Source organism: Phacochoerus africanus, chromosome 9, assembly GCF_016906955.1.
Source record: "Phacochoerus africanus isolate WHEZ1 chromosome 9, ROS_Pafr_v1, whole genome shotgun sequence".
Classification (NCBI taxonomy): domain Eukaryota; kingdom Metazoa; phylum Chordata; class Mammalia; order Artiodactyla; family Suidae; genus Phacochoerus; species Phacochoerus africanus.
Genome location: NC_062552.1, coordinates 5,264,822 through 5,292,376, shown reverse-complemented (window position 1 = coordinate 5,292,376; position 27,555 = coordinate 5,264,822). Strand labels below are relative to the sequence as shown.

At 55.2% G+C, this 27,555-nt stretch overlaps 1 protein-coding gene across 1 annotated transcript; it reads left to right on the top strand.

Moving 5' to 3' along the window:
- The first annotated feature begins 726 nt into the window (after positions 1–726).
- On the top strand, positions 727–27,447 carry TXNDC5 (thioredoxin domain containing 5). Its single transcript, XM_047794773.1, has 10 exons — positions 727–1,028; positions 5,030–5,179; positions 8,509–8,614; positions 14,267–14,363; positions 16,912–17,027; positions 18,650–18,736; positions 19,268–19,411; positions 22,055–22,137; positions 24,109–24,238; positions 25,708–27,447. The coding sequence occupies exons 1-10, from the start codon at positions 742–744 to the stop codon at positions 25,828–25,830; spliced, it is 1,323 nt and encodes a 440-aa protein (XP_047650729.1). The 5' UTR covers positions 727–741; the 3' UTR covers positions 25,831–27,447.
- Positions 27,448–27,555: the final 108 nt, after the last annotated feature.

The window sequence follows — 27,555 nt, the reverse complement described above, 5'->3', positions numbered from 1 at the left end:
CACCTGGGGACACCTCGCAGTGGTTCCACGGGGCAGGGCAGCCAGCGTTGGGATATCGTTATAACCCTGACACACCTGGGGATTTGGAAGCATAGAACACCAGCCAGTCGTTGTTTGGAGGAGGACGCTTTGACCTTCTCTCCTCACCCCCGAGGTAAGGCAGGGTAGGGAACACCCGCAAGGGTTTTGCTTGGGAAGCAGGTTTCATCACACCTCTGAGCTCAGGCCCAGAATCACAGTTGAGGGCCGGCGGACAGTTTGAGTCATTCAGGTGCAAACCCCTCCCACTTTTGCTCAATTTTCTGAGTTCTGCTGACAGCAGCTCTTTCTTCCCTTTGCCTGAAATCCCATGTCTTTGTGTACGTGAAGATTCACGAGGCTGGCAACCCCCCCTGTGGCTCTGGGCCTGGCCTCTGGGACCATCCAGTACTCAGCCCTGCTCTGGGCGGAGCGGCCACAGCTTGGGTTTGGGGAGGCGCGGGGGTCCCGCAGGATGTAGCCGAGCGGTCCCGGAAAGTGCCGGAGGTCCGGCAGGCAAGTTCTCCGGGGCGCGAACCCACGCGCTCCGCGGGGTCCCGGCCGGACGCCCCGGACGCGCGCGGACCCACCTCCGCGGGGAGCGGGCGCGAGCCCGGCGGGGCGGGGCCTCGAGGGCGGGGGGCGGGGCGCGGGGCGGGAGGCGGCGGCGGGCAGCGCCGAGGGGACCGGCTGCCGCGGCGAGAGCGCGCCCAGCCCGCCGTGATGCCCGCGTGCCCCGGACGCCTCCTCCCGCCGCGGCCCAGGGCCCTGGCGCCCGCCGCGCCGCCGCTGCCGCTGCTGCTGCTGGTGCTGCTGCTGGGAGCCGGCGGCGGCGGCGGCGGCGGGCGCTGGGGCGTCCGGGCCCAGGAGCCGGGGGCGGCGGCGGACGGGCCCCCGGCGGCCGAGGGCGAGGACGGGCAGGACCCGCACGCCAAGCACCTGTACACGGCCGACATGTTCACGCACGGCATCCAGAGCGCCGCGCACTTCGTCATGTTCTTCGCGCCCTGGTAACTGGCCGCGCCGCCCGCCTGGGGCTCCGCGGGCGCGGGGCGGGCCGGGGCCGGGCTCTGTGCGCGCGGGGGGCGCGGGGCCGCGACCCGGGGGAGCTGGGCGGGGGGCTCGGCGGGCTCCGGGGGGGGTCCGGGCCGGGAGCAGGGGGGCGCGGGGGCCGGTGCGAGTCGGGCGCTCGTGGCTGACGTGGCGCCAGGCGGTCGGGGCGGAGCGGGAGGGGGCGGGCCGCGGGGGCCGAGCCGGAAAAGGCCGTCCCTCCGGCTCCCGACGCCCCCTCCCCGACCCCGGAACGAGGGAGGGGGTGGGGGGGGGTCGTCGCCCCTCGGGGCCGCTGAGAATCCGGCACCCCGCCGGTCCCCTGTGCCCCGGCGCCCAACTTCCGCGCGGTGCTGCCCGGACCTGGGGGGCCGCGTGCCGCTACCGAGGGTTCGGCTTGGACCCTTGGACTCGCTGAAGGGCAGGTCCCCGGCCCGCCCGAGGGTTTAACTGAAACACGGGGACTCAGGAAATCGTGATTTCCCATTTTGTGGCACAGAGGGTTCCTGCGCTCCCCCGGGAGGCGGCGAGCAGTTCCGATTCTGGGGTCCCTCCGCGGTTCCGGGTGCGTGGGGAACTGTGCTCTCGGTGAGAGGAGCCACTGACCCGGGACTCAAGGCTGACTTCTGGCCCCTGCTCCCCTGTGCTCTCTTGAGGCCTGGTCGTCTGCAAAGTCACCACGTTGAACAGAGGTCCCTCCTGCCGTGGTTCCTGGGTGGGGGCTTGGGTGTGGGCCTCAGTGCCAACCACAGAGACCCCTGCCCTGGGAGTTGTCCTCAGAAGCACTCCCTGCCGTTCACAGGATCACATGGGCCTTCCTCCCGGGGGCCTAGATGCCCAGTGTAGGGGGTCCTCACTGGCGGAGCAGACGGCCAGGCTGCAGAATTTGGCCTTCTTCCCCAGGGCAGACGAGGCTCCTTGAGATGTGGGAAGGGGATGGGATGGAGAAGATGCCCAAGGAAAACGTCCTGTTCAGAAAATGTACTGAAAAGTTGGAGGAAACTTTTTCTCCCTGTATTCAGATTATTCAGTTAAATCAGCACTTTTGCTCAGGGTCTCTGTCATTTATTAACAATGTGTCCATGGGATACATCGTTATTTCAAGTTCCCTAGAACCGACTTGAATTTTTAGAACTACCCCTGGTTTGGAAAACACTTTGTAGCATAAAATAATCAATCGTGCTAGTTACTTTGTGAAGGTGTATTTATTCTCAGAGTAGCTATTCCAGTTAAACTGCTTCATTGGAGGTTGTGGCCCAGCAGAAAGGAACCGGCCCTAGTATCCATGACGATGCGGGTTTGATCCCTGGTGTCACTCAGTGGGTTAAGGATCCAGTGTTGCTGTGGCTGTGGTGTAGGCTGGCAGCTGCAGCTCCGATTTGACCCCTAGCCTGGGAACGTTCATGCGCTGCAGGTGTGGCCCTAAAAAGAAAACCAAACAAAAAACTGCTTAATTAGTAGCCGTCCTTAATTAGAAGCCTACTTATGTGGAATAAATCTGTCCATGGATTTTTTTCCCCCCTTTATCTTTAAAAGAAAACTGCCATGCAGACATAGTAGGCCCATTCGGTGCCAATGGGCTTTTAATGTGGAGTCTCTATAATACTCACCAGGCTGCATGAGGGAGAGGACTGGATACATTCCTGTTTCACTGTGTGCAGTTTATAGATTTTTAGGTGGATGCTCCCAGAAAAAGAAACTTTTAAAGTTTATATTTGCTTGCTCCATAACAGTCTACTAAGGAAGTACTTAAGTAGAGGCGTGTGAGTTTCCGCAATGACATTTAAAAGTGCGACTTTAACAGGAGATGGGAGCTCTCATGGAATACACGTCGGGGCTGCCCCTGGTCTCCTTCCATCTCATCTCAGGAATGTTGGGAGCCCGCAGGTGATCTGGGGGCAGGAGCACCATGTGAAGAAAATATTGATCTGTGTGTTTGCTCTGAACCTGGCAGAGGTAGGGTTGCTCTACTGCTGTCAGTTTTGTGCCAACGTCAGGTCATAGCTTCTCTGTGGCCAGTTTCTGGATCCCATTGAATCTGGTGACACTGAGGTCAAGGTTGGGGCCGCCTCCTTCAGAGGACGAGGTGGTGGTGTGCTGTTATATGACCCCACACGGCCTCTGAATGCAGCTGCTGTCTCAGAGGTTTGTACCGTAGCCCCATAGGTCCAAAACCAGATGTGCCAACTGCACGGCACCTGTGGCTCCATCACTAAGAAATTGCCCAGCACTTAGTACATGCCAGGCACCTGCTAGACAGTGGGGATGCAGTTGTAGAAAGGTCAGTGCTCGCTTGCTTGTACCACATAGGCTTAAACAGCATGCTGGTTTTTCCCTCACCGTTACCTTCCAGAAAAGAGGGAATCGTGTTGTATGTGAATCTTTACAAAGCAGGATTCTCTCCGCTGGCCGAGAACGTACTGCTCAGGGAAGACAGGTTATAGCATGAAGCGCATTCCTCCAGTGCTGCTTCAGATGTTTCCAGGTGAGGTCACCTGTCAGAAAAGAGACAAGGAGACTTTTTTATCCTTTTTTTTTCCTTTGGCCACACCTGTGACATAGGGATCGAATCCGAGCAACAGCTGCTACCTACGCTGTAGCAGTGACAATGCCGGATCCTTAACCCACTGTGCCAGGCCAGGAATTGAACCCGAGCCACTGCAGAGATGCCAGTTCCTTAATCTGCTGTGCCACAGTGGGAACTCTGAGGCCAGGAGGATTTTTAACACTAATTTCTATTGTGCACTTACTTTGAGGATGAACTCAATTACAAAGTTGGGTGTTATTCAGACTTGGGGTTGCTGGGGTGGGGGACTGGGAGGTTCAGCTTAGGAGATGCCAAACTTTGCATTTGGAGTGGATACGCGGTGAGGTCTTCCTGTAGCCCAGGGAACTATATCCTACAGCCACTTGCGATGGAACATGATGGAAGATATGTTTGAAAAAGAATGTATATATGTGCATTGTGACTGGGTCCCTTTGCTGAAATTGACAACATTGTAAGTCAACTATAATAAAAATAAAGAACAATAAAACAAAAAAAAATTACCATGAAAAGTTGGGTATTCTTACAACACTTTTAAAAGTAAGACAGCAAGTAGTTACATTTTAGATGTCATGACTACACACTTAGCAGGTGAATGAAAAAAAAAAAACCGAAAACGTAAGCACCCACAATGCCATAATGCTATGTGACTATACTTGAAGCTTGAGATCAAGTTTTCAGGGTTGGCATGTAATTCACATATGGTGTGCTGTGGCCAGCTGTCAGAGCAGGTGGTCAACTGTGTGACGCAAAAAGTAGCTTTAGTGACAGGAAAGATGCTGATGCTGTCAGGAAATGTGACAGGTAGAAGCAGTCATTCTAAGTTAATGTATTATTTTAAATGACAGGTGATTTAAAAATATTTGTGTAGAGTTAAATACATACAGTGAATATTGTGGGCATCCATGCTGGCATATTTAATTTAGAAGTTGGAGGTGACCTCAAGCTTTTTTCAAAGGTTCTCACTGGAGGAAAGGCAGAATGGATTTCCCTTTGGGTTGCCTTGCCCTTGAGGAGTCTCGGTTCTGTGCCAGGGGTGACCTGACTGTAAAGGAGCTATGGCCATAGCTGCTGCCCCAGGGGGGAGGGGCGAGGGAACTTTCCAGAGGAGGGGGAGAAGAGCGTGGATCCCAGAGAGCCTGGGGTCAGCGGCGATTTCCTGGAGGAAGTGACGCCCAAACTAAGGAGCAGGAATCAGCCAGGTGGGTTTAGGGAGGGAGTGTCAGAGAGGGGACGCTGATTCCCGGGCCATGCTGTGGCCCTTCGGGGAGGCCGAGGCCGGGGGTGGGTGGGGGGTTCGAGTTCATGCGAGCCCTGTGCTGGGGCTCTCCGGAGCGGGGACGCGGGGGAGCCGGGTTTCGCGGTCCCTGTGAGCTGTGCCCTCTCTGCATGCTCGTCACCGTCACCTCCTTGCAGGTGCGGACACTGCCAGCGGCTGCAGCCCACCTGGAACGACCTGGGAGACAAGTACAACAGCATGGAGGACGCCAGGGTCTACGTGGCCAAGGTGGACTGCACGGCCCACTCGGAGCTGTGCTCCGCCCAGGGCGTGCGCGGGTACCCCACGTAAGTGACCCGGCGGGCCGGCACCCCGCATCCTCCGCGCCCGCCTGCGGCCGAAGGAAGTCCCCCTCCAACTCTTGGCTGCTGCTTTGCGGGTCGGCGGGGGAGGGGGGGATGCTGACTTCAAGCAGGCCGTCCCTGTTGTCAGAGGAGGGTTGTGTTTACACTGTGTCCCTGGTAGGTTCGTTTCTGTGCTTTGTGCGGGAAAAGCCTTTATTTTTTATTTGATTGATTAATTTTTTTAGGTCCATACCCGCGTCATATGGAGGTTCCCAGGCTAGGGGTCCAATCGGAGCTACAGCTGCCAGCCACAGCCACAGCAACACCAGATCTGAGCCACGTCTGTGACCTACACCACAGCTCACGGCAACACCGGATCCTTAACCCACTGAGCAAGGCCAGGGATCGAACCCACAACCTCATGGTTCCTAGTCGGATTCACGTCCGCTTCCCCACGACAGGAACTCCTGTTTGGGAAAAGCCTTTAATTCATCAGTGGGGTTTTCCTGTTTATAAAAGAATGTGTCTGCGAGACAAAAATGACATTCTCTGTGCGGTCCCATCACATGTGCTGTTGGCATGTGCATTTACACATTGAACACCGACTCTGTCATGAATTTTAGTCTGAATCCTTGGCTACGTTATGAATTCTTAAGCCTTCTTCCTAGAGTCGTTTCCCACGTGACCAGCACCAAGGCTGTTTCTGTCGGAAAGTACAGCTGTTCTGACAAGTGGTACTGCCCACCTCCTTGACAGCTCACATAGTTTTTGGGGAGTTCCTGTTGTGGCTCAGCGGGTTACAAACCCACCTAGTAACCATGAGGATACAGGTTCGATCCCTGGCCTCGCTCAGTGGCACCGTTGCCGTGAGCTGTGGTGTAGGTCACAGACGCAGCTCGGATCCCGCGTTGCTGTGACTGTGGTGTAGGCCAGCAGCTGTAGCTCTGATTTGACCACTAACCTGGGAACCTCCAAATGCCATGGGTGCGGCTCTAAAAAGACAAAAAACAAAACCAAAAAAACCCCAACAGCAAAAAAAGGAAAAGCCACATGGTGGTTTGGCATCAGCAGAGGGGTCTGGGGTGCACTTGGTCCCTGAGCCCCGTGGTCCCTTCACCTCCACCGACAGTGAGAAGGAAGCCGGAGGCCCCCACGAGGGAAGTGGTTCTCTTCCTCGGCTGTGTGAACTCAGCAAGGATCTCGGACTTGGGCAGGTTAGGAAGATTTTTCAATCCAACAGCAGGAAGAGAATCACAAAGTTAGTTTAGCTTTGCTCAATGCACATCAAGTTAGAAAAAAAATCACGGGATAGGTTTGACTGCATTTTAACTTTAGCAAAGAAGTGGGGAATGGGTTCAGCAGCGCCTGGTCCTTTCTGACGTTTGGAGGGTCCATTCATGTCTCTTCTGATGTTTGGAGGGTCCATTCATTTCCATCCCGAAGCACTTTGGTGGGGGAGGCACTGGGAAGAGGGGGGCGGTCAGGTGAAGAAGCACAGGAAGCCTCCCCCAGGCCTGTGTGGGCAAAGCACATCCTGCCAGGGCTGCTCAGGTGGCAGGTGCAGTGTAGCCCCGGTGGGGAGTGCAGGTGTGGGAGCCGCTTGACATGTTGAACTTGACAAAGGAGCAGTTGAACTCCTGGACAAATTGAGTTAGACTGTGGCTTTTTGTCACAATTATGAAGATCTAAGCCACTAGGGAAGGGGACCTGGAGACACATCAGGGCTGTCCCCAGCCCATCACGGGCTGTGAGCTTCTGGGGAAGGCCAGGAAGCCTGTTTTCATCTGAAAGCCTTCTGCAGGTGTTGGTTTTCTCACTTGGTATGAAACTTCATTTTAAGACCTCTGTGGGGTTAGCTATTCACACTTACAGTTCTGATTCTGCGTGTCTTTTTTGTTTGTTTTCCTTTCCTTTACAGCCGCACCTGCAGCATGTAGAAGTTCCTGGGCTACAGGGGTCAAGTCAGAGCTTCAGCTGCGGCCTCCGCCACAGGCACAGCCACTCTGGGGATCTGAGCTGCATCTGCAACCTTCACCGAAGCTGCGGCAATACCAGATCCTCAACCCATGAGTCAAAGCCAGGGATCGAACCCACATCAGGGGGTCCATGTCAGGTTCTTAACCTGGTGAGGCGCAAGGGGAGCTCCCGATTTCTGCATCTCTTAACCTTCATTCAGATGCTGCACATTGGGCGGCTGCTAACGAAATCCACCCATGTGCCGAGAAGCGTTCAGGATGTTTTAGATGAGTAGGCTTTGCCCCAAAACGCTAGTCTGTGTTTCTTTTTTTTCTGTCCGTAGCTGCATTGCCCCCTCCTTCCTCGACACCTTCTATTAATTCTGGCAGGAGAAGGATTATCTCGCTCCCTCCACCCATTGTGTGACACCTCCTAGTAAGTTTTATGTAGAGCACGTTGTCCCACCTCCCGTGGAGTGACACCTGGTTGGACACTCATCTCGGCCTCGGGTGATGTCTTTGGTCCCCACGAGAGGCAGGGCTCTGTGTGCTACCTGCAGAAACTTTCAGAGGCCAGGGTATGCGGGAAAAAGAAAGATTCCGGAGTTCCCATCGTGGCTCAGTGGTTAATGAACCCGACAAGCATCCACAAGGGTGCGGGTTCCATCCCTGGCCTTGCTCAGTGGGTTAAGGATCTGGCGTTGCCGTGGCTGTGGTGGAGGCCGGCAGCTGTAGCTCTGATTCGATCCCTAGCCTGGGAACCTACATGTGCTGCTAGTGCGGCCCTAAAAAGCAAAAAGCAAAAAAAAAAAAAAAAGATTTCTTCTCTGGGGCAAGTGAATGGAGCATATCAGGCAATGTCGAGGTTGTCCTAAGAGCTGGACACGAGCTCTCATAGGACCTGCGTGTTCATACTTTGTGAGGGTCAACTAGCTGACAGGGTAGCCTGCAAGTACATTTATTGCAGAACAATAGTATTTCTGCTCCAGTTTTAGATTTTTTGGTGAAAGACGCAGAACAGAAAACCCGCTGAGGCTGAGGAAGGTAACTAGGACCCCAGGCGAAGACAGCGGAGGCTCCCACCCCCCGGCACCTGCGAGCTTGGGGTTCGGCTCACGGCCTCAGGCCTGGCCTCTTCACCGTGGGGTTTTGTTTTCTTCTTTCTTAAATCACATGAGAAACTTTTAAAAGTTCATGCTTAGGTGACTTCATTATCTCTGAGAACCTTCTTTTTCTTTCCCCAGTGTCATCAGAGTGGCAGGTACGAGCAGGCCGTTTCACTAAGTGAATAACTGGCTCCCTGATGGAGGGCACTCTGCTCAGAGAGGTTGGCAGCGCGCTAACCTCTGCCCTTCTAATCCTCTGTGGTTCTTTCAGTTTGAAGCTTTTCAAGCCTGGCCAAGAAGCTGTGAAGTACCAGGGTCCCCGGGACTTCAAAACGCTGGAAAACTGGATGCTGCAGACGCTGGATGAGGCGCCCCCGGTGAGTGCACGGAAGGCCACCCTCTGCTCTTTCAGTTCAGGTGAAAATTGAAGCCAGCCACCCTAAAGCAGCTTCTAACTTTAAAAAAAATTTTTTTTTCTTATGATAGTTGCTTTACAGTGTTGTGTGCCAGTTTCTGCTAAACTGCAGAGTGACCCATTCTTTGTCTAACTCTTTACCCTGAGAACTTGTTGCTGTCGTAACTGAAGAGTCCTCTCTTTTTCATTTGTTTTTTCTTTGGGTAAAATACACACACTATAAAATTTACCTTCTCCGCTCTTACTAACTGTGCAGTTCAGGGGGGAAATAGACTCATGAGGCTGTGCAGCCGTCACCACCTTCCATCCACAGAAGCCTCGTCTTCCCAACTGAAACCTTGTCCCCATTAAATACGGGCTCCCCCTCCCCCAGCCCCGCACCTGCCACGCTATTTCCTGTCCCTGTGAACTTGACTACTCTAAGGACCATGTGTAAATGGGGAGAGATTCACTTGTTCAATCTTCTTATTATAGAAACGTTCAAATGGGCACAAAAGTAGGAAGACGAGCGGGTGCATGATGGAGGGGTGACGGGCCAGAGGGAGGGTGGATGCAGGTGCCCATCCCCCAGCCTCGACTGTGACTTCCATTCTACTGGCCCTACTGTGTCATCCCCGCCTCCCCACCCCCTGTTTTTGGCTGCAGAGTCAGTCCTTGTGGAGTGTCACTTGTGAATATTTCAGAATTCATCTCATAGATAAGCACTTACTACTTTTTTTTTCATGTAAATTACTTTTTTTTTTCTTTTTATAATTTTTTTATTTTCCCACTGTACAGCAAGGGGGTCAGGTTATCCTTACATGTATACATTACAATTACATTTTTCCCCCAGCCTTTCTTCTGTTGCAACATGAGTATCTAGACAAAGTTCTCAATGCTATTCAGCAGGACCTCCTTGTAAATCTATTCTAAGTTGTGTCTGATAAGCCCAAGCTCCCGATCCCTCCCACTCCCTCCCCCTCCCATCAGGCAGCCACAAGTCTCTTCTCCAAGTCCATGAGTTTCTTTTCTGAGGAGATGTTCATTTGTGCTGGATATTAGATTCCAGTTATAAGTGATATCATATGGTATTTGTCTTTGTCTTTCTGGCTCATTTCACTCAGGATGAGATTCTCTAGCTCCATCCATGTTGCTGCAAATGGCATTATGTCATTTTTTTTATGGCTGAGTAGTATTCCATTGTGTATATATACCACATCTTCCTAACCCAATCCTCTGTCGATGGACATTGGGTTGTTCCCATGTCCTGGCTATTGTGAAGAGTGCTGCAATGAACATGCGGGTGCACGTGTCTCTTTTAAGTAGAGTTTTGTCCGGATAGATGCCCAAGAGTGGGATTGCGGGGTCATATGGAAGTTCTGTGTATAGATTTCTAAGGTATCTCCAAACTGTTCTCCATAGTGGCTGTACCAGTTTACATTCCCACCAACGGTGCAGGAGGGTTCCCTTTTCTCCACAGCCCCTCCAGCACTTGTTATTTGTGGATTTATTAATGATGGCCATTCTGACTGGTGTGAGGTGGTATCATGGTAGTTTTGATTTGCATTTCTCTTATAATCAGTGATGTTGAGCATTTTTTTCATGTGTTTGTTGGCCATCTGTATATCTTCTTTGGAGAAATGTCTATTCAGGTCTTTTGCCCATTTTTCCATTGATTGATTGGCTTTTTTGCTGCTGGGTTGTATAAGTTGTTTATATATTCTAGAGATTAAGCCCTTGTCGGTTGTATCATTTGAAACTATTTTCTCCCATTCTGAACGTTATCTTTTTGTTTTCTTTTTGGTTTCCTTTGCTGTGCAAAAGCTTTTCAGTTTGATGAGGTCCCATGGGTTTATTTTTGCTCTAATTTCTATTGCTTTGGGAGACTGACCTGAGAAAATATTCATGATGTTGATGTCCGAGAGTGTTTTGCCTATGTTTTCTTCTAGGAGTTTGATGGTGGCCTGTCATATATTTAAGTCTTTCAGCCATTTTGAGTTTATTTTTGTGCATGGTGTGAGGGTGTGTTCTAGTTTCATTGCTTTGCATGCAGCTGTGCAGGTTTCCCAGCAATGCTTGCTGAGTAGACTTTCTTTTTCCCATTTTATGTTCTTGCCTCCCTTGTCAAAGATTAATAGGTGTCAGGGTTTATTTCTGGGTTCTCTGTTCTGTTTCATTGATCTGTCTGTTTTGATACCAGTACCACACTGTTTTGATGACTGTGGCTTTGTAGTATTTCTTGAAGTCTGGGAGAGTTATGCCTCCTGCTTGGTTTTTGTTTCTCGGGATTGCTTTGGTGATTCTGGGTCTTTTGTGGTTCCATATAAATGTTTGGATTGTTTGTATTTTTTTTTTTTTTTCTGTTTTGCTTTTTAGGGCTGCACCTGCAGGATATGGAAGTTCCCAGGCTAGGGGTTGAATCGGAGCTGCAGCCGCCGGCCTGTACCACAGCCCCAGCAATGCCAGATCCGAGCTGCACCTGTGACCTATGCTGCAGCTTTCGGCAACACCCTAACCCACTGAGCGAGGCCAGGGGTCCAGCCCATGTCCTCATGGATACTAGTCGGGTTCTTAACCCGCTAAGCCACAACAGGACCTCCCAGCACTTCATCACCCTTTAACATACCCCCTGTGCCCCTCTCACGTGGAATTCAGTGCCCTCAGATTCCTCAGCACCAGCCATGGACTCGGGGCCGTCTGGGGCCAGGGCCAGCCTCCGCCAGGGCATCCCTGCCAGGCTGGTGGAAAGACTTTTCCTCCCTAGGACCTCGGCCACCACCTGCCAGGGCTGCCAGCTCATCCTCGCACCCACCGGCCACAGCCATAGGGCGAATCTTTCCTTTTCTCCCCATCCCTCAGCCCCCGGTCCTAACTGGCTTTGGACACAGTTCAGTACCCTAGAGCTCTCTGTGCCTGAAGTCCCCTCCTCTAAGGATGATGTCAGGAAATTGTGGCCGCTGTGACTTCTGAGATAATTTTTAAAGACACAGCTGTGTGTAGAGGGTTACTTTGCTTCCTCAGGAATTTACAACCCTCCCCCTTGCCAGCTGACGTCAGGAGCCTTAGTTTTGCTACACCTCGTTGTGATCGTGAGCCCTTGGTGCGGCGTCCCTCTGCGCGCCGTGCTTGTGGACTGTGGCAGGAACAGAAACATGGCCAGCGTTCCCCTGCTGCCTTCTCTGACTGGCAGGTTGTCTGTGCCACTGGCCCCAACCAGGGGTCTTTGGGGGGGGGGGGGACGGGACTCTGCTGCTGGTGTCATCTTCCAGGGCGTCTGTGTGGTCCCGCAGCTCCCCCCTTCCCCCACCTCAAGTGAACTCTGTGTGGAGGCCACAGCTAATCAGAAACCCAGATGCTTCCCAGGTGTTGCTTGACCTCACAGTTCAAAAAGTCTAGAATCATAGGCTTAGTCAGTAATCTGAATAAGTGTTGATCAGAGTCGTAGCTAATTTTAGGTGACGGGGGAAACCACAGGCCTCCCCGAGAGGAGATTTGCATCTTTGTCAGGGCGTGAGAGCTGCCCCGGCAGGTGCACCTTTCATACAGACTTCAACTTATTTCCTCTGTGAAAATGTTCTCAGAGGGGAGAAAGCCACTGTATTTATTTTTTTTTCTAATTTTCTTTTTTTTGCTTTTTGCTTTTTAGGGCCACCCCTGCAGCATATGGAGGTTTCCAGGCGAGGGGTCTAATCGGAGCTGTTGCTGCCTGCCTGCACCACAGCCACAGCAACGCCGGATCTGAGCCGTATCTGCAACCTACACCCCATCTCGTAGTACTGCTGGATCTTTAGCCCACTGAGCGAGGCCAGGGGTCGAACCACAACCTCATGGTTCCTAGGTGGATTCGCTTCCGCTGCGCCACGATGGGAAGTCCAGTATCATCTTTATATTGGTCATGTTTTATATCGTGGATTTGCCCTATTTCAGCTCTTCTCTGTTATTGGAGATTTAGGTTATTTATAATTTTTCTGTCATCAGAAATGCTTTAGAGAACATGTTTATCTTTCTCAAGGACATTTGTTTTCCTTCTTTGGAGTGATTCTTAGAATGTATTCCCAGACATAAGATTGCTAGGGAAAAAGATCAGTAGACCACTTTCCCGGCTCTTGGAGAACAGTGCCCGATTGTTTTCCCAAGTCTCTGTAAGCTCAGGCGAGAGGGGTGAGGGGAACCTCTCTGGTGATACCTGTGGGTTCTATGGCACTGTCCCCCTGCCACAGGGCACGAAGTGCTCCCCAGGCGCTGTAAATGAACATTTAACGCCCGTCCCTTTGACCGTCTTGGAAAGGGTGGCAGGAAGTGCTCTTTCCTTCGGCTGGACTCGCTGTTCGGCCAGCCGTCAACTCTCGAGGGCATCTTTTCGAGTCGATGCTTGGCCCTTTGAACGTTCTGTCGGGCCAGCAGCAGAAAAGGAAACTTCTCGCAGCTCTGTGATTACAACCCTGCACAGCTTTGAGCCGTCCGCATTCTTAAAGCTGTGCATGACTGCGCTTGGATATCCTTTTTAAGAGAAATTTCAGCCACCAGGTGGAAACGGAGTCCTCCAGGCACCCCCCCACCCCCGGCTCCAGCCCGGTGGTGCCCTAGTGAGCTCTGCCCCAGCCCCGGCCGTGTGGCCTGAAAAACGGACACGTTCCCAATCGTATTGGGGTGGTGGTGACTCCTTCACTGTCACACTGCTGTCTGCTCAGGTACTGCCAGAAACACCTTTTAAAAAGCCCCTTCTTGGGAGTTCCCATTGTGGCTCAGTGGTTAACAAAGGACCATGAGGTTGCAGGTTCGATCCCTGCCCTTGCTCAGTGGGTTAAGGATCCGGCGTTGCTCTGAGCTGTGGTGTAGGTCACAGACACGGTTCGGATCCCGTGTTGCTGTGGCTGTGGTGTAGGCTGGCGGCTACAGCTCTGATTAGACTCCTAGCCTGGGAACGTCCATATGCCACAGGAGCGGCCCTAGAAAAGGCAAAAAGACAAAAAACCCTTCTTGTCCCTTCACGGCCCGTTTCTGTCCCAAACTTAGTCCCGTGACATGTTCCTTCTTAAAAGGGTGGCCCGCGCCTGCCCTGAGGCCTGCTCTTTGTGGCCTTGCATCCGTATCCGCATCCGCCTGACTTTCCCTCCCCCTCCCCTTTCTCATCAGCCCTCAGACTCGTGCCTTCCTGCCCGGTTTTGCTGACTGTTTGTGCACAGAGTGCCAGGCTGGGCCCCTGTCCCCCGACAGTTCCCTCTTCTGTCTGGTGCGCTGTGTCTTTGCTGCCCCTTCCGTCTGTATTCCACGTGGAGCCCCAGAGCCCAGGACAGGTGCCCAGTGGGAGTGGCCACTCGTCCGTGTGTCTGCTCCTTTGGTTGGCTTCGGGGACCACAAAGGCCCCGAAGGTCATGGTGGGGATGGCTGTCACCCGGCTGCCCAGGGGGGGGCCCTCCCTGAGCGTTTGCTGCGGGTGAGGCTGTCGAGGGGCTTCTTGCCCTGACAAGGTCCGTTCCTGCTGGACACCCCCCCCCAACACAGCAGCGTCCCGCAGAGGTTCAAGGCAGCCAGGTGCTGGACTAGAGCCATAGAAGGTTCCAGGTCAAAGCCTGGGGCTCCCCTGCATCGTCACACACAGACCTGGTGACTCTTCCCCGTTTCTTCCCACCAGACCCCAGAGCCAGAAGCGGAGCCGCCTCGAGCCCCCGAGCTCAAGCAGGGGCTGTACGAGCTCTCGGCCAGCAACTTTGAGCTGCACGTGGCGCAAGGTAGGCCGGCGGCCCAGTGGGGGCCTCTGGCCCTGGTTCCTCTTGTCCAGCCCATTAGCATCCGGGTCCAGTGTCCTTCTTCTCAGAACCAATTTCTCCTGTAGTCTCTGTCCTTATAGAAATGCCAGTTTCTCTTTTTCCTCCTCCTCCTTTTTTTTTAAATTTTTTTAATGGCCATGGCTGTGGGATCTCAGTTCCCGGAGCAGGGATCGAACCCGGGCGGTGATGGTGAGAGCACCATGGCCTAACCACTCGACCCCCAGGGAACTCCCTAGAATCGCCGGTTTTACTGCTAAGCCAGAGCCTTAGGTGCGGGAAGCTCACTCGTCGCGAGTGTGAGCCCTGACTTCATCTGCCCCCTGGCTGGATGGCGCCCCGTGGGTAAGAAGGCGTTGGCTGTGTTGGCGGTAATTGTGTGCTTGGTGACCTGAGGCGGAAACCCGGGTTTCTCTCCCCGGTTTAAACCTGAACGGCGTGGGGTGGTTACAGCACGAGAGTCAGAGGGGGGGTTCTTGACACTTTACCGCGTTTTCGATACCACAGCTCATTTTTTGGAAAGAGTCTCCCACATGTCAGAGTGACCTGGGTGTAATTTCTAACCCCGAGAACGTCTGAGTCCTTCCCTCGCGCGTTCGGGGGCCTTGGCTCAGGCGTGAAGGGCCCAGAAGTCCGTCCCGCCGCCTCGCCCGCTCCGGGGGGACTGCTCCCGGGACTGGGAGGAGACGCTATTGGCAGGGCTTCACATCGGGTCTGGCCTCAGGACCTCACGCCTGCTGGGAGCTGAAACCTCCCCCTTAAGGTCTGAAATCGCGCGTTGCGAGGCCCTCAGCCCTTGTCTGTTTCTGGTTGAAGGGCCTTCGTTCCCTGGTCCCGCCGCTCGGCAGTGGAATTCAGGGCTTCTCCCCTCCGGGGACTCACTTTGCTTAGAGGCCCGTGGGGGCTCGCTGCAGGGTGTGCTGCGAAAACACCCAGTTAGAGACCCTGCCTGAAAGCCCAGCCCCGTCCCGCCCTCTGCAAGTCACCTGAGGGGCCGTGGCCCAACACGTGGCCTCGTGCTGCTGGTGAGGGAGACGTGGTCCCCCGCCCTGACGGCTCCCCCGATTGTCCAGTAGGCCCTGGGCCTCCTGCCTCCCGCCACAGGGCACAGCAGGCACACAGCTGTCTGCAGAGAGACAGTTTCAGCCTTGCCCATCAGTGCCAATGTCTGCTGTTCCACATTTTAATTTTGTTTGTTTGAAAATGGAAGTGCAGTTGATTTACAGGATTGATTTTGAAGGACGTTTTTTCCCCATTTCCCTCCGAGGCGACATTGCTGCGGTGACAAGATGCCACCATGAGCATTGCCATGGCAAGGTCTGACTCTGAGCGTGACGTCAGCACCCGTTGCTTAGTGCTCTCCTTGGCCACCGCTCGATGTCGGTTTGGTCTGGTTTGGTCTCAGCCTCTCTGGCCCTGGAACCTTCAAAAGTAGAGCAGCCAAGATCAAAGGCTTCAGTGTCTAAATCATGGTGTTGTGAGGTTCGGGCTTCTTCTAGCCGAGGGAGGGGTATTCAGGTGTTTCAAAGCTTCTATTTTATTGTGAAATAAAACACAGATACAGGAAACAAATGTAGGCTGTAGTGGATTGTTTCAAGGTAGTCACCCTGTAACCTCGGTCTGGCTCAAGACATAAAACTGCCAGCTTGCTGTGCCTTGACCTCCCCCCCATCCCGCCCCCAGGAGGCCCCAGCCCCCCTTCCGCCCCCAGGAGGCCCTGCCCTGACTTTGGGGAAACCACCAGTGGTTTTCTTTTGGGTTTTATCACCCGGGCATCTTCTTCAGCACAGTAGTTTAGATTGGTCTTTTTTTTTTTTTAATGTCTCTCTTAATCTATGTATTCCCTCAACTTCTCTTTTTCTCCCTTGGCTGCTTTTTGCCGAGCGCATCGATGGTCTGCCCTGTACGGTCCCCCGGGCGGGGACCTGCCAGGCTGTAGCCCCGTGGCGTAGAAGCCGGTTCCCCTGTACACGCCTCCCAGGTGCCTCTGTTCCCTGGGACCTGCCCGCTGGATCTAGGGATGCTCTCAGTTTCTGCGTCACTTTTTTTTTGGGGGGGGGGTGGGGCCGGGTGGGGAAGGTGAGCAGGACGACTTGAGAGCCGCAAAGTCCCGGCGGCGTGAGCAGCCGCATCCGTCGCTGCCGGGATCCACAAGGCACTGGGCGTCCGGTGCTGCTTCGTCGGTCGGGCACCCCTTCCTCCGTTTTTATCCAGAGCCACTCGGCCGTCCCGCAGAGCCGTTCGCAGGCAAAGACACGCTGAGGGCTGGATTCTTCGTTTTATCACCCGTTTTCCAAATGATGAGTGGGTGACAAAGGAGCTTTTGTGTGAAGGATCCTCATGAACTCATAGATTTAGACGTTTTCGGTGGAGAGTCCCTCTGGCCCCGTTGGAGGGCTCCCCCTGAGCAGGGCGTTTTGCGGGAGGGCGGAGGCCGGCTGCTTCCAGCCGCTCTCCAGCGGGCAGCTGTGAGTCACCGCCTGCCCTCCTCTCTGCCCTCCTCCCCCCGAAGGAGACCATTTTATCAAGTTCTTCGCCCCGTGGTGTGGTCACTGCAAAGCTCTGGCTCCGACCTGGGAGCAGCTGGCTCTGGGCCTTGAACATTCTGCCACTGTCAAGATTGGCAAGGTAAGCGAAAGCCCTGATTAGACCCAAAATAGACGGCCTTTGGCTGCGTTCATCCGCCGAGTAGCCCATTATTCATTCTGTGTGCAGAGTCACAGCCCTGATTTATTCATTCCATTTAGTGTGCCACTTGATAATTCATTTCACCTCCGCAGATGGCAGCCCGGTTTCGAGTGTGCTGGCTTTTCCACAGCCTAGAGATAAAATATGGCTTTGGCTCCTTTGTTTATTTGGAAGCAGGGGCCAGTTTGGAACTGGCAGCCCTGGAGCCCTTTCTGCAGAGATAGGGGGCAGAGCCTTTGAGAATGTTCGCTGGACGCACTTGGAGGCTCTCCACGTTTGATCTCACCCGGGAGCCCTTGCCTCGAGGCCCCTCGGTTCCAGACTCCTACAGGCTCTCCCTGCTGCCCGCAGTCTTGCCTGCCTCACGAAGGGAAGCCTGAGAGCGGGGCTTTCTGGAAATAGCCAGCACGGCTTCTGGGTCTCCAGGCATGTTTAACCTCACCATCCTCCGGCACCTCCCGGCCCCCTGCCTGGCGCGCGTTTATAAAAATCTCGTCTCCTCCTCGGCCAGCCGGCTGATATATATGCGCAACTCCCGCTCTGTGTCCGGGGTCTGTAGCTGAACAGGATGATCTGCCCGGCGCCCTGAGCTGGCCCAAGGCGGGAACTTGGCATCCAGGCCCACGGGGCTGGCCAGTCGGAGCAGCTGCTCCTCGCCTCAGTCTCCCTCTTGGCAAAACCAGGATGAGCTCTCACCGCGTGGCGGTCACGAGGATGACAGTGAAACACTGGGCACGCCGCTGGGCAGGGGGCAGAGGCCTCAGAAAGCGTCCTCATTGTCGTCAGATGAAGTTCTCACTGTTAGCTGTTAGACACACTGAACTTGACATCTGTTTTGTCGTTGTCGTCTTTTTTTTTTTTTTTTTTTTAGGGCTACACCTGCAGCATACGGTAAGTTCTCAGGCTGGGATTCGAATCAGAGCTGCAGCTGCTGGTCTGCATCACAGCCAGAGCAACGCCAGATCCGAGCCGAGTCTGTGATCTACACCACAGCTCACGGCAGTGCTGGATCCTTAGCCCACCGAGCCAGGCCAGGGATCGAGCCTGCATCCTCACAGGTACCAGTCAGGTTCATTCCTGCTGGGCCACAATGGGAACTCCTGTTTTTATCTTGATGGTAGACCAAGTACTTCTATTGAAAATTGACTTCTAGCTTCTTCTTGATTCTAAAACTCTGAATTTGAACCTGAGACGCGTCTAAGCTGGCTTTGTGCCTGGCCTGGGTCTCTGTTCCCGACAGCTGGGCGTTTCCCCCTGCATATGTCAGGTGAGGCTCCTTTTCTCCGCTGCTCACTCAGGATAAACTCTTGATGCCTAAAAACTGGCATTTTTAAGTGCATTAAAATGAGTCACGTCTCTAAAGCCAATCCCTTCATCCGCCCCTGGACTCAGGTGTATTTGGGGGTTGCTTTTAGGAAAAGTCTCTCCAAAAGCTGCAGCTTGCTGGCGGAGATGCTACACATGGAGTTTGAGAAATTTCTATGTTTGACAAGGTCCCGAGTGTCCAGCCATCCACTTCTCAGGAAGGCTTGGGGGCCTTACGGCCGTGAATCTTCTTCCAGGTGGACTGCACGCAGCACTACGAACTCTGTTCTGGAAACCAGGTCCGAGGGTACCCGACTCTGCTCTGGTTCCGAGACGGTAAAAAGGTACGTCCTCCCATCTCTATGTTGAGACAAAACGTGTCTTAAACACCGTGGGCTCAGGGTCGAGCAGCTGCCGGGGCGCGGGTGTCCAGGGACGCACATTGCGGAACTGGAGTGCCCGTCCCTGTAAGATTCGGGTGGTTGAGAAAGACTTCCGGGCGCTGGACTCTGCAGAAACACGTGCTGGCTCAGGTTATCTCCAGAATAAGCCGAACCGACGGTCCTGGGGTAGCTGTGCTGATGACAAGCTTTGGGAGGGGTCAAGGCTGGCGTTTGGGCAGGCTCTCACCCCCGGGTCCCCGGCCGATGGGGCGGCGCCCAGACCTCTGTGCCCCTGCGCTCTGCAGAAGGAAGGAGCCAGAACATCCTTGCCCGGGGCCACGGTTCAGTTTATAATCTGTACTTTGCATTTAAATGTGAGCACAGGCCCCGCAGAGGCCACATGCCCGTACAAAGGCGCCTGATGGGGGCGGGTGTCTGGCGGGCCAGAGGTTGCAGGTGCAGCCCTGAGGCGCGTGCCCGTGTCTCGCGCAGGTGGATCAGTACAAGGGGAAGCGGGACCTGGACTCGCTGAGGGAGTACGTGCAGGCCCAGCTGCAGAGCGCGGGGCCGAGCACCCCGGAGACCGCCCAGCCCTCGGAGGCCCCGGCGCCGGCCACTGAGCCCGCGGCCGAGCAGGTGAGTGCCTGGCGCGGCCAGCCTGGCCAGGAGTGGCCTCAGGTGACTGCGTGGGGACAGCACAGAGAAATCTGTGTGGTTGGCTGGGGCGGCTGTTCAACTTGAAACACGGGCTTCAGCTGCTTTTAGGGGCTTGTGGGGTGGACGGGAACAAGCATCCCTTTAAAGGACCCGAAGTAGGTGTGGGACGGGGCAGCCGGGGGTAATCGGGGTCAGAGCTTCTGGCCAGTTCTTCCCTTGGGTTCAGTGGTCACACACTCGAAGGTGTTTGCGGTGGCCGCTTGGCTGCTGCTGCCTGCTGGGCTGTTTGCATCTCGAGCAGCGGCTGCAGTCAGGGTGGGAAAGGCCTCGAAGGAGCAGCAGCAGCAGGGGGGCCTGTGCGCTGCAGAGACTCGGAGGGCGCTTTGCGTCTCTGACTCAGCCAGGTGTCTCCTTTGTCCATTCAGAGTGTAAGGTTTTTGGTTGTTGCATTTATCAAGCCCTCGGCCACCAGGAAGCAAAACCCAGTAAGATCGTTTTCTGCCTGGGAAGGGTGGCAGGTCTGGTGGGGGTGGCAGATGGGAACACACACGTGCAGGTGTCATAGGGGCTGCGACAGAGGTGGGGGTCGATGGGTCAAGACGTGTCACCGAACAGCTGAAGGATGGACTGGGATTTGCTGAGAGCGGCGGCGGCGGGGGGCTTGTGTGTGGAGGTCACCCGTGGACCAGCCGGCCAGGCCAGCAGTGGGTGTGGATGGGGTGAGGGGAGGCCCGGGGTTCCGTGGGGACGCAGGAGGCGCTGGGGGGTGGGGGTCTCATCAGCCAGCCCGGGGTCTTACATTTCATCCGTGTTTCTAGGAGCGGGGTGGGGGGGGGGGGTTTGAGCACATTCAAATTTTAAGGAGCTGATAGCGGTGTGCAAGAAGGGGTGGGGGGCTCTGGAGGCGAAGGATATTGAGACTCCCACTAAGGCTGTGACAGTGGGGATGGAGGCAGGGGACATAGTGTGGGGAGCCCAAGTCCACGGAGCGCAGTTGGGGGGAGGCGCAGGGGGCGGGGGGCTTTGGCACATCCCCTTAGGCAATGGACCAGGCCTAAGGGGAGGCCTAGAGGGCAGGGGGAGGGGGTCCCATCATCAGGAGTCTGTTGTCAGTCGGGGGTGGGTGCAGGCGGCTACAGTGAAGTGAGTCTAGAGCTAAGGCAGGTTGTCTACACTAGGGCAGTAGGTTCACGTGTCTGCTGAGGCCTTGGGTGAAAATGAGATGATTCAGGGGGAGTCAAGGTGGTTTCCTGATCCCAGGAACACCGTGCTGGACTCTCCGAGCCAAGAGCCGTAAGGCCTGCTTGTCAGCCTGGTTCCAAAGCAGCGGCCTCACGTTGCTGCTTCAGTTCACCTGACTGCCTTCTGCTATGGATCAGGTTCTCCCCCCGGGTGCGGGGCCAGCCCCAGACCCGCCACCCCCCAGCACGCACGCATGCGCACGCACACACACACCCACCCAGTAGTGCTGCAGCCTCAGCGTTCACGTGAGAGAGGGTGACTCGCTGAGCCGCCCCGCCCTGAGGCCCGTGGTTTGGAAAATCCAACAGCCACCTACCCTGTGCTCGAAGGGTGGGGCCGTGATGGGCCCCCTCCCCCCGCAGCCCAACCCAGCCCTCCGTGGGACTCTCGTGGGTCTGACACTGCACGGGTGTTAGTTACAAGTTGAAGTTTGGTGTGACGGTGCCATTCTGGACCGCGTGTCCGGGGCGTGTGTGTCACGGCGGTTACAAAGGGCCTCCACCTTGAGTCTAATCATGGCCTATGATGGTTTCATCAAACAGAACAGTTTCTATCTGTAACAAGGTTTTCTACCATCAAGTGGGTCTTTCGCTGAGTGTGGCCTCATGTTTCTGGAGGTAGCATCTGCGACGGGCCCTCGGCGCACGTGGCCGCCCGGGCATGGACACCCTGCCTGGTGCCGGCCTCGAGCAGGGCGGCTCCGGTCCCTTTAGCCGTGTGAGAAGTCATCTGTGTTCTTGCTCTCATGAGAGGGTCACAGATCTGCTTTTGGAGAAACAGGTGGAATTCTGTAGAGAGCCGTCAGCATAGAGCCGCCTTGGAGCAGACAGCTCGGGGGCTCCTCAGCCCTAGTCTCCACCCAGAGTTCAGAGGAGCAGTTTTCACACTTCGTTTGAATTGGCAAAGGGAAAGACGCCTGTTCTCTGTAGAGCACCGTCGTGGCCTCTGCGTGTGCACCTAAGAAGCTGTTACACAGAGACCAGCTTAGCAGTTCGTGGTGTGGGTGAGAGGAGCAGCGGGTATAGGCTTTTGGAGGCCAGTCAGCGGCTGCTGGGACTCTGATCTGTGTTCGAGGGGTGGGCTCAGGCACAGCCCAGCCAGAGCCTTGGAGACAGCGGCTGCCCCTGAACACGCTGGGCTGGTCGCGGGCAGAATGCCCGACACGTCCCGCCACCTGCTCGCAGCATCTCCTGGGTTGGGGACCATGGGACCTGTGATCCATCGCTGTCCTTTGGTGGCACGGGTGACGTGCTGTGCATGTGGCTTTGGAGCACGCAGAGCTTTTTAAAAGATGCCACATTTGTCCGTCCGCAATCCCAGAGCACGGTCCCGTCCACTCTGCGTGGTGTGATTGAATTGTGGCTTCTCCCTCCCCTGAAGGGCGCCGTGTTGGCACTGACGGAAGACAACTTCGATGACACGGTAGCGGAAGGCGTGACCTTCATCAAGTTCTATGCCCCCTGGTGAGTGGCTGGTGCCGTCGAACCTCCTTGGTCCTCCTGCACCGAAGTCGCATCCTCCAGACCTGGGGCTGGGCGATCGCACCTTTACATGCACGTCCGTTGCAGGAGAACAGGCAGTGTTGCTGTCGTGCTGCTGTATGCAGACGGGTTCAGGTTTGGGGGTGTTCGGACGCAGTTACGGGGAACGAGGTTAGCGTCCAGTGCTGCTTTGGAGAGAACATACAAACAAAGGCATGTCACGGCTGTGCGGAACCCGCACTTCTGCGGTATCGGGGCGCTTTTCCGAGTAGGTTGCTCTTTGGGTTAAATGCACCACGAGCATCCTGGTGGAGCTTTGCTGCTCCGTCTCCCTGGATGATCTCAAAAGACCTGGTAGAGCTCGGCTGTCGGAGCCAGTCAGTAGGTCAGTTAGCTGGCCTTCCGGCCCCACGGCCCTCGGGGCCCAGTGCAGAGCCGGGTGGCCCGCAGCTGAGACCAGGGGGCACCCGCATGAGGTGGGAAGATGCAGGCTCCAGGGAGGACCGGGAACCACCGGGAAATCCTTTGAACGCCACTTCCTCAGCTGAAAAAATGGAAAGAGCTCTTTGTCCTCACAAGTGAAGCAGCCTGTTTGGAAAACCAGTGTTGAGAGTGTTACGTCGTCTTTATTTTTTTGCTTTCTAGGGCTGCACTTGCGGCATAGGGCGGTTCCCAGGCTAGGGGTCCAATCGGAGCTGGAGCTGCCGGCCTGCACCACAGCCACAGCCGCACAGGATCTGAGCTGCATCTGCAGCCTACACCCCAGCTCACGGCAACACCAGATCCTCAACCCACTGAGCAAGGCCAGGGATTGAACCTGAAAGCATTGTGGTTCCACTGCGCCCCAGAGGAGAGTGTTAGGTCTTGAACAACGAAGGTCACGTCATTTCTGCCCTTCAGTTTGTTCCATGCCATGTGTTCGTGAGAAACAGTCCATGCAGAACTGGAAAGCTAATGAGCAGGTGACTTGTAGGAGTTACGCAGTGTTTCTTCTAGAAACACTAGTAAACGATGCCTTTAAAACTATGGTGTGCTTTCTGTTTAAAAACCACTAAAGCTGAATAGGTCAAGTCCGAGGACAGAAGGACCCCTGGCACCAAAGGGGGGCGGGTGGAAGCAGGGTTTGAACAGAGCTTGGTAGGGGCCACAGCGCTCACGCCACCTCCCCGAGCGTCTGGGCAGCTTTGAAGTTGTTTTGAGCGTGTGAGGCCATAATCCATCAAGTCTTTGTGGCTTTCAAGTGAGCCGCGACGGCAACACCTGCCCCCACGTTCAAGTTCTATATTCTTTCAGTTACCCACATGTTTCCTGGAAGTCCTAAGTTTAATCTAGTCAGGTTTGGGCAGCTTTTATCTATTTGTTTCTTTTGGCTTTTTAGGGCTGTATCTGCGGCACATGGAGCTTCCCAGACTAGGGGTTGAATTGGAGCTGCAGCTGCCCACCTACCCCACAGCCATGTCAGGTCTGAGCCACATCTGCGACCTACACCACAGCTCGCAGCAAACGCTGGATCCTTAACCCACTGTGCAAGGTCAGGGATCGAACCTGCATCCTCATGGTTGGTTACCAGTCAGGTTCGTGACCCTGAGCCACAACAAGGAACGCCTCCAATGATTTTTTACAAAACTGTGCTTCCTGTTCCTCTCCTTCTGCTCGTGCTGCGTTCAAAATCCAGTTCGCCCCGCGGTGCCTCGTATCATGGAAATGGCCTCAAAAGCTGAACCTGTGCTCAGACCCACCTGTTGCTATCGGGTTGTCCGGAAGTCTGCTTTGGACTGGGGGGGACTTCTTTGGGATGGGGCGAGGGGGGCATCCGTGGGAGGCGCTGCCGTCTTCGACGCTTCTAGGCCATTGTTGACTGCCCTCTGTGGAAGAAGCAAGGCCTGGCCGCGAAACGAGGGTGAGTGAGTGCGACCCAGGACCCCCCCAGAGCTGTGGCTGTTCTGTCCCCAGGTGTGGTCACTGTAAGAACCTGGCCCCCACCTGGGAGCAGCTCTCCAGAAAGGAATTCCCGGGCCTGGCGGGCGTCAGGATCGCCGAGGTGGACTGCACTGCCGAGCGGGATCTTTGCAGCAAGTACTCGGTGGGTCCGCGTGGGGGGACGCACTCCTGGGTTCCCTGCTGGGGCGGCGCCCTGGGGCCCTGTGCCCTGGGGGCGCTGGATGGACTCCACCGGGACAACGCGCCCTGCCCTCATTCTCTCAACCAAGCAGTTGCTTGTCCTTTTGAGATTTGGGGGTTTTTTCCTCCTGGAAAAATCTGAACAGCCAAAGAGCTGCTTGCTCCAAGGAAAGGCTTTCTTTCTTGGAGGTCCTCCGTGAGTGGGCGATTCGGTGTGAGGGTTGTAGGCCAGCCGGGCCTAAGGCGGGGCGGTGGCTGAGACGCTGAGCTCGAGGCCAGCGCTCCACCTTCTCGGCCACTCTCACTGGCTAACCAGTCCGCAGACTCGTAGCCTTCGTCGTAAGCACCCGGTGGCTTGTTCTTCCCACACAGGCCGCCACCCCCAAGTGCAGCTCCACACACAGGGAGCACTGCATCCGACGCTTCCTCCTGAGAGGGCCAGGCTTGGGCTTGGCTGGTTTATGTAACTGTCGCCTTCTTTCCAAGCCATCTGCACCGACTAACAGCCTAGAAGATCTGCAGTTTTTTTTTTTTTCCCCTCTTTTTGTGTTGTTTTCTTAAGATGCTTTTGAGGCCTCTGGAGTTAATAGATGTAGCAGTACTTATTAGAAGATACCAGTCTTTTTTATTTTTAGGATACCAGTCTTTTTTTTTTTTTTTTTGGGTGCTTAACATTTTAAGAGAAGAGCAGTGAGTTACAGCTGAACGTGTCCTCGAGGCCCATGCTCGGTGTGGTCCCCAGGAGGCCCGGCCGTCACCAGGAGCTTGTGAGGAATGCAGAGTTTCAGGCCCTCTGCACCTGCCCCAGCTCCCTGGACGACCACATGCACATGAAGGGCTGAGACCCTCCACTTTGGGGTGAAGTCTCTCCTTTAGGAGCATCTTTTTTTTAAAATTTTGGCTACACCCACAGCATGTGGAAGTTCCCAGGCCAGGGATGGAACTGGCATCACAGCAGTGACCGGAGCTGCTGCAGTAACACTGCTGAGTCCTTGGCCCGCTGCACCACAAGGGAACTCCTGTCGAGGCTCATCTTTTTGTCTTTTGAAGGCCACACCTGCGGCATATGCAGGTTCCCAGGCTAGGGGTCCAATCGGAGCTATAGCTGCCGGCCTACACCAGAGCCACAGCAACGCAGGATCCTTAATGCACTGAGCGACGCTAGGAGTCAATCCTGTGTCCTCATGGATACTAATGTGGGTTCGGCAACCACTGAGCCACGATGGGAGCTCCTTGTTCAGGCAGATCTCGAAGGTGGTTTTGAACGGAAGGCGACTGCGACCCCCGAGGCTCTGGCTGGTCTGTGCCTCTTGAAGATGTGACCGCAGACGTTGCCGGCATCCCTCTCGCGCCTTTTCTGGTTTTATTTAAGAAGCGCTTTGTGTGAGAAGATTGGGGCCACTGGTTTTCAGGCTGTCTTTTCCCTTAAAGGTACGCGGCTATCCCACGCTGTTGCTCTTCCGGGGAGGCGAGAAAGTCGGCGAGCACAGTGGAGGCCGAGACCTGGACTCCTTGCACCGCTTTGTTCTGCGCCAGGCGAAGGACGAACTGTGAAGCCCGCCGGACGCGTTGCCCCTTTGGGGGCGCTGGTGATCCAGAGGCACGCGTGTCCCAGCCTCTGCTCTGCCCTCCGTGCGTGCGTTTCAAGCCAACACGCTCTACTCCTCCGTTTCTCTAAGTAAACACGCAACTCGTGATCCCTTTGCAAGCCGAATATTTTCAGTGGCGACCCTGACACCCTTCCCCTCTGGCCTTCTGGTGGTGAGGGCTGCACGCGTTCCTGAGCCTGAGCCAGACTCTCTCTGGCTCCTGCGTGATGTAGAGGGGACGCGTCGTCCAAAGCTTAGCTTGTGAGCCACCCCGAGTTCTGGAAAGGTGGCCTCGGGGCAGCCTTGGCGTTGCGCTGATGGAAGGTCACAGTGGACGTGTTGATGGTGAGGCTGGCCTCGAGCTTCAAGCAGCTTTGAAAACACCATTCCCCCCTCCCCCTGCCCCCAAAAGCGGCTTTCCAGCCCTCCTGGAGGTCTGGTTTCTGTTGCTACCTCCCCCGTGGAGCGGGGTGGATGCCGTGGCACGCTCGGTCCGTGCCTGAGTGAGACGACACTGGCGCTGTCGTCCCGGGTGCCTGTGCTTGACAGATCACTTGTCTCTGCTCCTGGGAGGCGTCTGTCTCCCCCGAGGGAGCGATTTCATTAACAGGAAGCCAGAGTCCATGGGAACTTTTAAGAGTTGCTGTCTCCCCTGGAAACTGTGGAAAGTTCCACACGGCTCGTCCTGCCCGTCCTCCTGTTAACTCTCAGGAAGAGTCTGGTCATCTCGCCCCCTGGGGCGAGAGAAGAGGTGAGCGTGCCCAGGCCTGGGGACCAGGGACCGAGGAAACCCCACAGCCCTGCTAGGGAGCCCGAACCAGGAGAAGCTTCAGCCTCAGCAGTCCTGGTTTTCCTTTCTTTCCCATTTCATGGCCGCATTCGTGGCATATGGAAGTTCCCGGGCCAGGGAATCGAATTCGAGCCGCCGCTGCAACCTATGCAGCAATGCTGGATCCTTAAACCCACGGAGCCGGGGATCGAACCCGCACCACTGTGGCAACCGGTGCCACTGCAGCAAAGTCTTAACCCACTGCGCCACAGCAGGAACTCCAGCAGTCCTTTTAGGGGCAGCATCCTCCACTTTGCCTTCAAGGAGGGCAAGCCTTCTGCTGGAGGAAGAGTGGGATTAACTTGACCTCGAGACCAAAGACCGAAGGGGGCAGGGCCACGTCAACGATACCATTCACGTTCGCACCCTTAGAATTCGCGCCATCCTGCTTAGGAAGCTTCCCCCCCCCACCCCCGGCAGTCAGCAGCCGTAGGACGAGGCTCCCGTAAGGTACGTACCTGTAGGCTCTCTGCTCTCCGGTCGCTCCCTGTAACGACCCCTCTGTGTCCATGGCTCCGGAGCCCGCTGCCCACGCTCGGGGATGTCACTGGGCACAAAGCAAGTGGCAGTAAGAGCCTTAGAAATAAGACCACGTCTGCCGTCTGTGGCAGATGACACAGCAGGACTTTGGCCAGCCTCTGCCTTAAAGGAAATCTTTATTAATCATGTATGGTTCACAGATGTTCTTCAAGAAAAAAAAAACAAACCCAACTTTCTAGAGAACCACAATCCTCATGAGTGGCTTCAGCTTCGCATCATGAGTCTTGTTTTAAAAGGAAAATCAAAGTGGTACAATTTGTTTACACTATGATACTTTCTAAATAAACTCTTTTTTTAAAAAAAAAAAAGTCTGGTCTTTCC

What these genes read in the sequence shown, in the direction of transcription:
- TXNDC5 (XM_047794773.1), top strand. Translation starts at nt 742, where the DNA reads ATGCCCGCGTGCCCCGGACGCCTCCTCCCGCCGCGGCCCAGGGCCCTG. An exon ending in CTGAGCCCGCGGCCGAGCAG is followed by an intron (nt 19,412 to 22,054) that starts GTGAGTGCCTGG and finishes CCTCCCCTGAAG; the next exon opens with GGCGCCGTGTTGGCACTGAC. An exon ending in ATCAAGTTCTATGCCCCCTG is followed by an intron (nt 22,138 to 24,108) that starts GTGAGTGGCTGG and finishes TTCTGTCCCCAG; the next exon opens with GTGTGGTCACTGTAAGAACC.